General features: G+C 49.6%; 1 protein-coding gene across 1 annotated transcript in view; it reads right to left on the bottom strand.

The window, feature by feature from the left end:
- The window catches only part of Myh3 (myosin heavy chain 3), a 20880-nt gene extending 6958 nt beyond the window's left edge, over positions 1-13922 (bottom strand). Inside the window, exons 1-25 of the mRNA XM_013111558.3 lie at positions 13719-13922; positions 11986-12129; positions 11343-11499; positions 10873-10900; positions 10503-10611; positions 9885-9977; positions 9190-9253; positions 9011-9109; positions 7765-7868; positions 7548-7686; positions 6847-6965; positions 6612-6761; positions 5482-5652; positions 5086-5392; positions 4894-4964; positions 3777-3864; positions 3577-3694; positions 3074-3197; positions 2841-2977; positions 2276-2531; positions 1852-2094; positions 1589-1765; positions 1317-1462; positions 1146-1236; positions 45-434 (exon numbers count right to left, since the gene is read on the bottom strand). Coding sequence (XP_012967012.1) covers positions 45-434; positions 1146-1236; positions 1317-1462; positions 1589-1765; positions 1852-2094; positions 2276-2531; positions 2841-2977; positions 3074-3197; positions 3577-3694; positions 3777-3864; positions 4894-4964; positions 5086-5392; positions 5482-5652; positions 6612-6761; positions 6847-6965; positions 7548-7686; positions 7765-7868; positions 9011-9109; positions 9190-9253; positions 9885-9977; positions 10503-10611; positions 10873-10900; positions 11343-11499; positions 11986-12129; positions 13719-13922 — 3729 coding nt within the window. The remainder of the gene's footprint in view (positions 1-44; positions 435-1145; positions 1237-1316; positions 1463-1588; positions 1766-1851; positions 2095-2275; positions 2532-2840; positions 2978-3073; positions 3198-3576; positions 3695-3776; positions 3865-4893; positions 4965-5085; positions 5393-5481; positions 5653-6611; positions 6762-6846; positions 6966-7547; positions 7687-7764; positions 7869-9010; positions 9110-9189; positions 9254-9884; positions 9978-10502; positions 10612-10872; positions 10901-11342; positions 11500-11985; positions 12130-13718) is intronic.

Raw genomic sequence — 13922 nt, 5'->3', positions numbered from 1 at the left:
CCACTGCAGGGGTCCTCTCTGGATGTGCCCACCCGGCCCCTCACCTTGGATTTGGACACACTCTCCACGCTGCTGGCGAGGTCGTCGATCTCCAGCTTGAACTCGCTCTTCTCCTTCTCCAGCTTCTGCTTGACGCGCTGCAGGTTGTCGATCTGCTCTGCCAGCTCGGCTGCGCTGTCTGCATGCTTCTTCCGCAGGGTGGCCACGGTGGCCTCGTGCTGCAGGGTGGCCTCCTCCAGGTCCCTGCGCAGCTTCAAGAACTCAGCCTCACGCTTCTTATTCAGTTCAATCTGAGTAGAGGTGACCCCTCCCGCCTCCTCCAGCCGCTCACTCAGCTCCTCCAGCTCGCGGGCATAGTCGCTGCGCTGCTTTTCTGTCTTGGCCCGGGTGGCTCTCTCTGCCTCTATCTCTTCCTCCAGCTCCTCGGTGCGAGCCTGTAGTGGGCAGCCAGTTCCCCCAAGAGACTCTCAGGGTCACTATTCACAACAGCTAACAGGGCATCGAAGTAGGCAAATGCATAAAAAGCTTGAAGAAAATGTCCTTCACTTAAATGGTGGCTTATTACTCAACTATATATATATAAGAACATGAAACCCTACCATTTGCAGGAAAATAGAGGTCACTAGACACAGAAAAGCATGCAGTGCACATTTTCATGTGACGAGTTTGTTTAAGTCAATGTGAATATGAAGCGGTGATTGCTGAAGGTTAGGAAGGTGGGGAAAGTGTTTGAGAGGGACTGAGTTAGTACACATTGTATGCGTGTGATGAACTTGCACACAGAAGCCCATTAGCTAACGGTGATGATAGAGCAGATGAGGCTTTATTCCCACCAGATGAATCTGCTCACGGATGCCCCCCTCCATCCTCCGAGAAACATAAATGCTGCTAATTTTCCTCCAAATGCACCAACATGGTCACTACCCCTAGAAATGTCTCCATTCACCTCCATGCATTTTATTGCAAGTTTAGGGACCATGGTCATCATTGTCACCACTGCCATGTCAGCCCGGCAGAGTTAGGTCCCATGAGGCTGGCAGTCACATAGTCCTACCACCCACCTGCTCTAAATGGCTCTGAGCAGACACTACCGGTGTCTCTGAGCGACCTACAAGGGCAAGCAAGAGCTAAAAGCCGCCTCCTACCTGTAACTCTTTGATTTTCTTCTGAAGCTGGAGGCTCAGCGTCTGCTCGTCCTCCACTTTGCTTTGCAGCTGACTGTACTCAAAGTCCTTCCTGTGGCAGGACATAGAGAGCGTGTGAGGATGGGATCCCCCAGGCACTCACAGAGCGGAAGCCATGTTTACAGGACATACTTCTTGAGCCTCTCATCCAGCTGTTGCTTGTCGTTCTCCAGATCTAATATGGACTCCTGGGCAAGCTTCAGGTCTCCCTCCAGCTTCCGTTTGTTCCTTTCCAGGTCCACGCGTAGCTTCTTTTCTTGTTCTAGGGAACTCTCCAGCTGCAAAGGGCATCGGGTTCCCCTTTAGGATCAAATGGTTTCCAAGGGCACAAACCGGCTCCCACTCCTGCCCAGGACGCCCCGCCCTAATGTCCAGGACCCCTGAGACTAATGCCCCGAGCTCACGTCGTCCACTTGTTGCTCCAGCTTGCTCTTGAGCTTGCTTAGAGAGTTGACCTTGTCTTCTTCAGCCTGGAGGTCATCCAGGGTCTGCTGGTGGGCCTCTTGGAGAGCCTTCTTCTCCCTTGTTAGCTTTGCGATGGTCTCATCTAAACCAGCCAGCTCCTCGGTAAGGTTTTTAACCTAGAAGAAGCCACAAGCAATTAGAAGATGGTGTTGGTTCGAAGCGAGTGCATCGAGCCGGGGAGAAACAACAGAAGAGTGACAACCTTGTTCTCTGTGGCATGCTTCTCCTTCTCAACCTTGGCCAGTGTCAGCTCAAGGTCGTCGATGTCTTTCTTCAGCTCTGAGCACTCATCCTCCAGCTTCCTCTTCTTGGCCGTCAGCTCAGCATTGATCTCCTCCTCATCCTCAGCTCTCTCCGTCACCTCTTTGATTTTGGCCTCCAGCTGGAATTTGGCTTTGATCAGCTGGTCGCATCGTTCCTCGGCATCCAACAAATTTTCACTCTCCTTTAAAAAGAAATCAACAATTCCCTTTAAGGAGCGAAGGCTTGAGATATTGCTGTCTTTCATTCTATATGAAGTCTTCCATGGAGCACTCCAAGTAAAGCCCAGCACCCACCCGCATTAATCCAGCTCTCCCAAAATCATAAATCTGGAATGTGAGAAAGCACAATCCCTAAAGACATACAGCCTGTACTTGAAGTTGCAGGTCATTCTTCTCTTGCACCAGAGTGACCAGCTTCTCCTCCAGCTCCTTCCTCTTTGCCTCCGACTTGGCGAGCTCATCTTTGGTTTTCTGGAACTCCTCCTTCATGGTGGCCATCTCCTTCTCGGTCTCTGCGCTCTTCAGCAGGGGCTTGATCTTGAAGAAGAGCTTCATCCAGGGCCAGTGTTTGACGTTCATGAAGGCGCGGATGTTGTACTGGATGCAGAAGATGGACTCCCTGAAAACAAAACATGGGTCAGCAAGATGGCTCATCAGGTAAAGGTGCTTGATGCTAAGCCTGACAACCTGATTTTGATTCCTAGGCCCCATGTGGCAGGAGCAAGAACTAACTCCTGCAAGTTGCCCTCTGACCACTACACGTTTGCCTTGTCATACATGTCCACACACATAAACACATACACAAAGAAAATAATAAAAGGTAATTTGAGGAGAGAGAGAGAGAAAACAACTATTGCTCATTCCTACAAGGGAGTCTTTCTTTCTCCTTCCCCCCAAGAGCTTATGCTTAAGCATGACCCGGCTCTACCTCCTTTGCATCATCTTCTGGAATTCCACACGCATGAGAAACCCTCTGCACACAGCTTGGGTCCGAGTGATCAGTTTGGCCAAGCGGTCATCCCTCATCTCTTCCAGGGTTCCAAGCAAGCCGGCCTTAAAGAACACCTTCCAAAGGATGGGTAAGAAGAGTGAGCCATCTGGCACATTGTGTACAAGAGGATGTACAAAGGCTAACAGCGTGAGACAGAATTGATGCACTACCTTCGTGTGTCCAAATTTGTACTGTGTGTGGTCAATGTCGATGGAAGCCAAGAGCTTCTCGCAAGCCTTTTTGCTGTCGATGAACTGGCCCTCTGGGATGGCACTGGCATTCAGTACTCGGTATCTGCCATTGTGGGCACAGAAATGATTACAGGCTGTTGGCAAAGACTGGTGATAGCAGGCCTCTCTTCCTACAGACCAGAAAACTTAGTTCCCAGGAAGTAAAGAAACCTGCCCATAGTGACAGCTCCGGGTAGTAGCCTGGAACATAAGCCTTGTGACTCTTGGGCTAGAGCTGTCTTTCCCTCCCGTTATATATCAGACAAGTTCCAAAGAAATGTGGAAGATTCAAGGATGTGAACCTTGTCCAAGCAGTAGGTTATCTCATAGAGAAGACCAACCACAACTGCTCTTTTGAAATGGTCTTTTCTTCTGATATTTCTTCCCTCATATTTCCAGACTTTATCCATGCCAAAAACAAACAAAAATTTTTGACCATGTACCTTTGTTTAAAGTCCCCATACAGGATCCTGTTGGGGAACCCCTTCCGGCAGATGCGGATGCCTTCCAGCACACCGTTACACCGCAGCTGGTGCAGGACCAGGCTATGTTCCATGGCCCCTGAGAACACAGACAAGACACCCGAGCTTTGCTTGGAGTCCTTACAGACTAAGCAGTCACTGGAGGGCTGGCAGTGTCTCACCTGGGGTCTTGGTCTCATTGGGGATTATACAGCGCACAAAGTGAGGATGAGTGGTTCTTAAATTGGACATCAGTTTGTTCAGGTTTTCCTAAAAGAAAAACGATTTCCATTGGCAGCCTACTTCCACAGAGACAGATACATGCCTGATGGTGAAAACTAAAACACGTGGCTTCAATTTAAGAATTGCGAAATTAACTCTGTCCTTGAATGGGCCCAAGGCCAGACATATAGACAACTGGCACAACTTGGACATTCCTTTTTTTGTTTGTTTGGTTTTGGTTTTTCGAGACAGGGTTTCTCTGTATTGTTTTGGAGGCTGTTGGTCTAACCCAGCCTTGAACTCACAGATATCCGCCTGCCTCTGCCTCGCGAGTGCTGGGATTAAAGGCGTGCACCACCAACGCCTGGCCAACTTGGACATTGCTAGCTTGGAAATCTAAAATGCTCTAAAACCTGAAAGTTTTCTCTTTTTATAAATCTGGAATTGTTTGAGTACCAACATGACACACAAAACGAATGTTCCACCTAATAGAGGCAAAACAGCAGTAGGCTCTAAATATCATGTAAAATAACCTTTATCCTACTTGTATAAGGCCTATATGGAATACAGATGGATTTTATGTTTACAGAGTTGGGTCCCATACTTGAGAAATCTCACTACCTATGTATTAGTAAAAAAAAACCCAAAAACAAAAACCTGAAGTATGGACCACTTCTGGTCCTATTGACAAGAAAATGTGACCCACCTCAGTCATCTTTTTCCCAGGTTGCAAAGTGGATTTCAAAATCAACACAGAAAATGTGTCTGTCTTTACTGGGGGCCCGGGGTGCTCCTTTAGGTGTCCTGAAGGCAACTAGGTAATTAGAACTGAGAACTCACGCACATAGCTGACCACCCCTGCTAGTTATAGTACATAATGGAAATAAATCTTGGACCCATCTGTTTTAGATCTCATATGTACATTGTCAGGCTAGCAACTGACCTGACTCAGTGACAATCTTCAGACTCAGGCAACATTACTACTACCTTTGAATAAGTCAAGTTTAGGATCTCAACATAGCTCATTTCGCCATGACTCAAGTGAACTGTGAGCGGATTAACTCAAAAGTTTCCTACCCTGAAAAGTGCAGAGACTGTTTGGAAGGAAGAGCCTTTTTTCTTAGCCACTTTCTTCTTCCCGCTGTCAGCTGCAAGACACAAAAGGGGCCAGACACTGTCAATAGTAGATCTACTGAGTCTTTTGGATGCTGTGTGAGGTGATCATGGGAGGACAAAGCCCCACCCCCGCGACTGGAGTCTGTTAGTTACCATCGGTTGTAGCAAAGGTGGCGTAGAGGTGCGCTAGGAGTCTGTTGGAGGACTTCTGGTACAGCCCCACCACGGTCTCGTTCAGGGGGTCCTTGTTCTTCTCCAGCCAGCCCGAGACGCTGTAGTCCACGGTGCCCGCATAGTGGATGAGGGAGAAGTGGGCCTCGGCCTTGCCTTTGACCACCTTAGGCTTCTGGAAGTTGTTAGACTTTCCCAGGTGCTGGTCATACAGCTTGTTCTTGAAGGAGGTGTCTGTTGCCTTAGGGAACATGCACTCCTCTTCCAGGATGGAGAAGATGCCCATCGGCTGGATTGAAGGTGAGGCAAAGGGCATCTGAGTAAATAGGAGCAGCAGAGCACATGGGGCGGGGACTCAGAGCAGACGGAGTAGGATACCTTCTCAATGAGCTCGATGCAGGCAGCCAGGTCCATCCCGAAGTCGATGAAGGTCCACTCGATGCCCTCCTTCTTGTACTCCTCCTGCTCCAGCACGAACATGTGGTGGTTGAAAAACTGTTGCAGTTTCTCGTTGGTGAAGTTGATGCACAGCTGCTCCAGGCTGTTGTACTGACACCAAAATATAAATGAAAAATTAGATCGCTTTCAAGAATGAAACTCCGTCAGCATTCCTCCTCCTGGACTGGGTCCCACCTGCTCATCTACATTTTCAGGGCCGGTCATGCTTCTTCGAGGCTTGGCTCTGACCGTGTCTCCCATCTAGATGTTTCTCCTACCCCTGGGCACCTCTTGTACACTTATTTTGTGTTTATGCCTCTGCACGTCCTACAGGCTTCTGTTTCTTCTCAACTAAACGGCGAGCCTCTCTTCCTCCTGCCTGCATGGCTGCCGCCTGATGAACAATGATTCCACATTTGCTTCTAACTCAGAACCTGTCAGATAATTCTATCGGCTGGCACATGATTGACAGGAGCAAAATTTCACTTCTCTGGCTCTCCGTTGGATTTTTCTCAATTTTACCTATTTCGTGATACCCTTTAAAATTCCACTTATGTGTATCTGCATGTATGTGTGTGTTCACATGTACACAAGTATGTATAGGGGCACACTCATGTGTGTGCACGAGCCTACGGAGGCCAGAAGACAACTTTGGGTGTTATTCCCCAAGCAACACCCACCATCCTTTTTTTTTTTTTTTGAGACAAGATCTCTTATTGGCCTGGAAATTTCGAGTAGGGTAGGCTGAATGACCAATGAGCCCCAGGGGTGTGCTTGTCTCTGTCTTCACTGCTGAGAAAACACCACTGTGTCCAGCTTTTTTTAATGAATGTATTCTAAGCATCTCGCTTAGGTCTCCCTACTTTCGAGGCAGGCACTTTACTGACTAAACCATCCCCCCCACATCTTCAACCGTCTGAAAACAATATAAACTGTCACACTTTGCTATTTCCCCACCACCCAACTCACTCTTTGTATCCTTCCTACAAGAAGAGCGTCTCGGTGCCCCCTCTTTAGGGCTATGAAAACTCCCTCTGTGAAGACATGAAGAAAACATAAATAGCACCTACCTCGAAAATTTCAAAACCTGCAATGTCCAAGACCCCGATGAAGTGTTGTCTTGGGAGCTTGGTGTCCAGCTGCTGGTTGATCCGAGTGACCATCCACAAGAAGAGCTTTTCATAAACAGACTTGGAGAGGGCGTTCACAGCATGATGAACCTGTGGGAGGAAAGGCCAGCAAACTAGTAAGAAGGCCGTGACCATCGGGCCTCAGGGCCCTCTTAGCCTCCAGGCAGCCCCTTACCTGGTCCACAGTTTGGCCCTTTGTCACATACTCATTCCCGACTTTGACTCTGGGAAAGCATAGGGCTTTGAGGAGGTCTGAAGAGTTCAGGCCCATCAAGTAGGCTGTCTTGTCAGCCACTGTTCGAGAAGAAAAGACCATGCTCAGTGAGGTAGGAGGAAAGCCATCCAGATGCTTCGTCCCTTAAATAGCTATGTGTGGCCAGTGACACTACATCACTCAAAGAGTGTAGGAGACTCAAAGAAGCAGCAGGCTTTGGTTCCAGAAAGCCCTGGCCATTTCACATTGCATCTGGAATAAGACCTTTCTAGGAATTCAGCAGAAATGGGTGGAGGGGCCAGAGAGATGGCTCAGGAGGTAGAGGCACGGGCCAGCACTCCTGGCAACTGAGCCCAGGGACCTATATGTATTGTGGAAGAAGAGAATTGACTCCTGAAAGCTGTGCACTGACCTCCACACATGAGTTATATATAGGACGGACACACACACAGAGAGAGAGAGAGAGAGAGAGAAAGAGAGTAAACTAATAAGATTTTTTTGTTTGTGCTGATGGTTCCTTATACTCATTGCAGGTCTAGAAAAAGCTCATCCACCTTTTAGAGGGGAAGAAAGATTAAATCATTTTCAAAAGATGCCCTGGGTATCCCCAGGGGAATGACCCCTCTGCTTGGGGTGTGTAGCCTGCTGTGGTGACAATGTACCTTCAGTGCCATCTGGTTCAGCTTGCTCCTCTCGCTGCTTCTGCTTGAACTTCATGTTCCCATAATGCATCACAGCCCCTGTCAGTTTATAAAGCCCAGATTTCTCCTCTGGGGTGAAGCCCAAGATGTCAATGGCACTCTGCAATAGAAAGAAGAGCTCGTCTGTCCATTACCCTCACCATGGGAGGCTCTCCCACCTTTCTGTGGTCCTTCTTACATCTGTAGCCAACAGTTCCTCAGCATCGTCAATGCTGGCCACCAGGATTTCACCCTGGCTGATGAACGGGTAGTCATAGGGATTGGTCGTAATCAACAGCAACTCTGAAATGATGAATGTTTGAGGGATTCATACGCGTGTAACGAACAATCCCCCAGGTGGAACTGCGCTCCTGAGCCCCGACTGGGGCTTCAACCACGGGGGTTAAGATTAAATGACGAAGTAGAACTCTCTAGAGTCTAGCCGCTTTCACATTGCTCAGGTCGTGACAGAAAACATAATCTGTGGGAAACTTTGCAATCATCCCCTATGCCGTGTAAGGGGAGAACCCTAGAAAACACACGTCTGTCTTTTTGCTCTGCAAATGAACGCTGCATGCCAGCATAGGATGGCGACAGTGAGTAAGGAAAACTGGATGAGTGTGTGCCAGGACAGAAGCCCAGGCTGAAGAAAGCATAGGCTGCTTCCGATAGCCTTTTCTGAAGCTGACTGGAAACCGGAAACCTGTTTGCAGGCTGGTGACCAGAAGACTTAGCTGGTACAGACATAAAGTAAAGAAGGGACCCCGCCTACCTGGACCAGTACCTGATTTACATTGCCCTTTCATAGCTAAGGTGGGTCCTTGCTGAAACACAAGAGGGCGCTCAAGGACCATTAAGCACTTAACTATTCAATGCATACCACAGAACCGATAATGATTTTGCCCTATTACAGCACATCTTGACCAGTCAGGTTGGTGAGATGGCCTCAGTAGGTAAAGTGCTTTCCGTGTAAGCATAAAGACTGGACCTCAAATCCCCCTAAAACTCATATGAAAGCTAGGTGAGTGATGGGGTTTGCCTGTAGTCCCAGCACTGAGGAGGCAGAGACGGTTTCCTAGCTAGAGTAGCTCTTGGTGAGGGACCTTGCCTTAATATTAAGTTTGAGAAAACTTGAGGAAGATACCCAGAGTCAGCCTCAGGCCTCCATATGCACAAATGTGCATGTACACCCACAGACATGCATGTACCTCTACACAATACTCACATGAACACTACATAATTTTGAAAAATAGTACAGTTGCTGCCTAAAAAGCCATATATCCCGCGACTGATCTAAACCTCCATTGGCTGTAGAGTCACCTATAGGTGCCATTAACTTTCCTAGGTCTAATGATGGAAAAGCCTAAGTCACTTCCTCCTCCTCCTCCTCCACGCCCACCCACCTCTCCCATCCCTCCCACTCCACCTCCACCCCATGATCTCACCGATCAGCTCGGGCTTCTTGTTGGAAAGAATCTGGTAGAAGATGTGGTAGCTTCTCTCAGCCTTCAGCTGGAAGGTGACTCTGGATTTTTCCAGCAGATCTGGAACAGAAGCACAGGCCTGTGGTCCACGCTGCTCTCCGTGGCTGCGAGAGCTCACTTGCCCCACTGAGTGTACTTACAAGTTTCAATGTCTGCAGAGGCCAGCTTCCCAGTGGTGCCGAAATGGATGCGGATGAATTTGCCCTGTGGGGAGGGAGAGGAGACTGGGTCCTTCCATGACTGAGACACTTCCTCTAGATGCCTGAGCACTGCCCAGAGGAGCCTCTCTCCCTGGGCAGTCTGAACTGAAGTGTCTTCCCCCACCCCTTACCCTCCTTCCATTTGGTGTGCCTTCCTTCTCCTGTACTCCCCATATCTCACTAATGAAATGACCGGGGTGCCAAACCATGTCTAGTCCTGCTCACAGACTCCTTCCTATTGTGTTTAGGTTATACCTGTCTCATGGCTAATGCCCTCGTTAATGACAGGTCTCTTCTCCCTCCCTGTCTCCCCGCTTGCCACATGGGTCCTCTATAGGAGTGTTCCATGTACCATTCCCACCTCAGAGAACATGTAGTCACTCTTCCCCTCGGCTCCTTCCTTACTGAGCAGTTTTGGTTCATGTGCCTGCCCCCTGAAAGCCCTTACCAGCCAGCCCTGCCGGTTGGGGACCTGGTCCCCAGTTTCTCAGTTACAGCATCGGAGTTTTTAAACCTCCCATGCACGTGGCCTGTGTATTTCACTGTCTCCTCCCATGCTCTGCTAGTTCCCCAAGCTCAGGCACCCTGGCTGTCCTGCAGGCTGAAGGTCCCATCATACTCAAGGGCAGACTCACAAAGCGAGAGGAGTTGTCATTCCTCACAGTCTTGGCGTTGCCGAAGGCCTCCAGCAAGGGGTTGGCGCTGATGATTTGATCTTCCAGGGTCCCCTAAGCAAGAAAACCAGAGAGGAAGGGAGCATGTGTTGTAAGTCACAAAATGAAGATAAAAAAAGAAAAATAGTCGGCACCTGTTCTGTTTTTCCTGCTTGCCCGGCTTCCTGGCTGCTCCAGGGATGCTAGGCTTTCCCTCTGATTTGACAAGTGAAACACCAAACAAGTCGGCAGTGTGACCTCCTCGAAACACTTCTGTGTCTCTCTTGAACTTGTCAGCGGCTGGATCTCTTGAGTGGACATGATTTAACTTGACCCTCCACTTAGTTAGATTGTTTGACTTATCCCCTCGTGGCATACTGAGTGGGGGGATATGTATTCCTCACAGTGCTCTCAGGCTGCTATCTGGGAGGCCACCTTGAAGGAACAAGCTCTCTGACTTGCCTCCAGATCCACCCTCTTCTAAAGTACTGGCGTCTCATCTGCTAAGAAATCACGGGATCTGGACCCATGGTCAAGCACACGCTGTCCCCCAGGCTCTTGCACCTAGCCCACTCTCTTTTCCTTTCTCCCTTCCCCCACCTTCATTTTGGAGTCCTTCTTCTTGGCAAGGTCACCAGTGGCTGCAATTGTTGCAAAGTACTGGATGACCCGCTTGGTGTTCACGGTCTTCCCGGCCCCGGATTCTCCGCTATTTAGAAGGATGGAAAGGCAGAGCAATCAGTCTTGTTCATAACCCAGCACCCTAAGATGTCTCCTGGAGTGGAAGAAGACCTGGGCTACTGCCTTAGATGATCCGAGTATGGATAACCCCAGTTTTCTGGGCTTTTTCACCCACCCCCAACTAGTCTTTTCACCATGGGCTTTGCTCCAAGCTCTGTCTCATGAACAGAGCTGAGGGAATGGCATCCTTGGCCCCAGCTGCCAAGCCTCTCTAAACAGGGATACTCACGTGATCAGGATGGACTGGTTTTCACGATCTGTCAAAGGGAAGAAAACAGAACTGATGGCTATGCCCAAAGGGATCGTGTCTATCGCACAAGCTGCAGCTGTTCCCTTCCTTTTCCCTTCATTTCTTTCCTTGCTTACTTTTTGTTTGTCTGCTTAGTCATAGGTGGGGGTTTAAAGAGCTCCTGTCCTGATAATGAGACTCAAAGGCGTTAAGCCCTGATGAAAACCGAGGCCTCTTGTCCTCTGAGGTTGCGCCATCTAAGATGGTCAATCTCTGCGTCTGATCCCTAAGAGTATTCATTTCCCATGTCTAACCAATACCCACACTACATGGAAACTCTTCACACTGGCCCCCCAGGACCTAAAGCCTCTTTTCCTCTTTGCCCCTCCTTCCCTAGAGCCTCCCGCCAGAGTGGCCCTGAGCCTCTCTAGTTCCCACTGCCCATCCCCACATTTCTCCTGAAAACACACCGGTCAGCATGAACTGGTAGGCGTTGTCAGAGATGGAGAAGATGTGGGGCGGGGCCTCCTGGCGCTTTTTGCCTCGGTAGCCATCCACCACCTCGGGGTTGTACACCGGCAGCCACTTGTAGGGGTTGACGGTGACGCAGAAGAGGCCCGAGTAGGTCTGTGAAAGGAAAATGATACATGTATATCATCTACATATAAACTAATATACATACATAAGTGTGTATATATACATATATAGGTGTGTGTGTATATGTGTGTATACAGCCTTTACTATTATGCCTGGCTTCTTTTGATAGCTCATAAAGAAGAGATGATTTCTGCTGATGGATGAAACAACTGAAATTCAAAGAGGAAAGTAGCCAGTCCTCCCACAGTTACAACCATGCTGCCTCCGCCATGACCTCAGCTTTCCTGTTCTTCCGGCTCCTTCTCCCTAGTTCCCTCCTCCCCACCATCCTTCCTCCAGCCCCTGCCCCTCTGATCCCATCCATATCTTGCTTTTTTTCCCCATCTTTCTTGTCATTCTTTTCCCTACTCTATCTGCTCTCTTTTGGTCAAAGAGGACTCTTTCAAAGGCTCCCCTCTCCCACCCTCAGTCCTTATCTGACACCACAGGAAAGCCTGTTGGCAAGTAGCCACTGACATAGATCATCCAGGACGTGTAGCGGTCTTTGAGGTTGTACAGCACAGCAGGCTCGTTCAGGTGAGTGAGCATGGCCATGTCCTCGATCTTGTCGAACTTGGGGGGGTTCATGGCGTACACGTCCTCTGGTTTAACCACCAGCGTCTGAAACAGAAGAGTCATGAGGTTTGTCTAACGTTCCCCAGCCATTGGACAGCTCTCTGTGTGTGTGGCACTCTGGGAGAGATTGCAAACCCCGGGGGACCGTGAGGGAAACCAAGGTTACCATGACACACAGTGGTGGTACAGCATGTGTTCTGTTCTCGCCACTCAGGACTTTTGATTTTCTCTATCTGATGGGCCTGGGGCTGGGGGTAGTGAGAGAAGTGTTGGAAGAGAACTTCTGGGGACTAAGTGGGGCCTGTGACACAGAATAGGAGCTAAAGGAAGCTGTTCAGTTGTAGCACTGGCTGTCCCTGTAGTTCGCCCAGCTGATCAGAGGTAAGGGCATGTCTGCAGCAGGCCTGATCAGGGACAACAGAAAACGAGAGGAGACATGCTGTGTCCCTGGGCTGGTGCCCACGGGGCCTGCCAACTTCGCTGCCCTGTAGAAGCAGATGCCCAGGTTGAGACCCCATCCTTCTTCCTTCACCACCTTCCCTGTTCTCGGGGGAAGAACTGCTGGCCATCCTTCCCTTTCTACAGCATCCCTACATCTCTGCTCTGAGAGGGATACTTTCACCACCAAGCCCCCGGGCTGTCTTCTGTGGAAGGCCAGTAGATGGGCCTGTCAGCCCCTGCCCTCCTTTCTCTTTGGAGTGACTCTGGAAATAGCCAACCCCTTTATGGGCCAGAAAGCTGTCTTCTTCCCTACCTCCCTAAAGCCATCCTGGACCATGGGGCTCTCCTGTGCCCTCTCAGGCCTGTTCTCCCTAGACCCTGTCATAATTCTGCATAGAGTCTAGCTTCTGCCTTCCATCCTTCTCTGGAAGCCCATCCTCAGCTTCTGCATCTGGAATAGGTAAGGCTCCTTCTGGGAGCTTCCATGCTTGCCCTGCCCCCCACCTCCCCGCTCCACTGAATGACATCATTTCCTTCATCTCTTGCATCTTCTGTGTCCCTGACTCAGCTTCTGCTTCCATCACATGCACCCTCACACATGTGGAGATCGAATCCAGGACCCTACACATGCTGGTCCAGTGATCTATCTTTGAGCCATACCTACACTTCTTTTGTTTCTTTCCTTGTAACATTCCCAGATTCAGAATTTTCTAAAGTCCCAACTTCCTCCCTTGCTCCCACAGAATATAGTGGGCTCAATTGCCCATTCCATCCCAGATAGAGAGAGCCTGGATCTTGACGTTGACCTTGTGGTCCTCTAGGGTCCCTTATCTTCCTTGGTTAGATGACCATCGACAGAACTGGGGGAACTTACAAACAGTGGGTGTTCCAGAAGCACTCAGCCCCTAAGACAGGCAAGCTGGTCCTCTGGCTCAGGACAATGCCAACAATGTTAAAAGACACCCAAAACTAAACATTCTGGTCAACCGCTGGTGGGCCCGTCACCTATCCTGCTACAGAGGCCAGGGCATTCTGCTTTCTCCTGGCGTCTGGATACCTAACCCTGTTTCAGATGCTGACTTCCAGGCCCAGGCTTTGGCTGTGGCAGTGGGTGGAGGAGGGGTCAGATGCCTCCGCAAAGCCATGTGAGGAGCTGGGTCAGTGCTGAGGAAGAAAAAGAGCAAACGCCTTACCCTGTTGTCTTCCGTCTCCACGGTGACCTTCCCATCCTGGCTACTCTTAATTTTCCCCTTGGCATATTCTTCCTTTGAGTCAACCACAAAGCAGTAGGTTTTGGCGTCAAAGGGCTGGTTCTGGGCTTCGATCCGCTCCTTTTCCGACTTGCGGAGGAAAGGAGCGGCTATGCCGAACACTTCCATCTCAGAATCGCTACTCAT

Source organism: Mesocricetus auratus, unplaced genomic scaffold, assembly GCF_017639785.1.
Source record: "Mesocricetus auratus isolate SY011 unplaced genomic scaffold, BCM_Maur_2.0 Super-Scaffold_100007, whole genome shotgun sequence".
NCBI classification, from domain to species: domain Eukaryota; kingdom Metazoa; phylum Chordata; class Mammalia; order Rodentia; family Cricetidae; genus Mesocricetus; species Mesocricetus auratus.
Note: the sequence above shows the minus strand (reverse complement) of the source record. Positions and strands in the feature narration are given on the sequence as shown.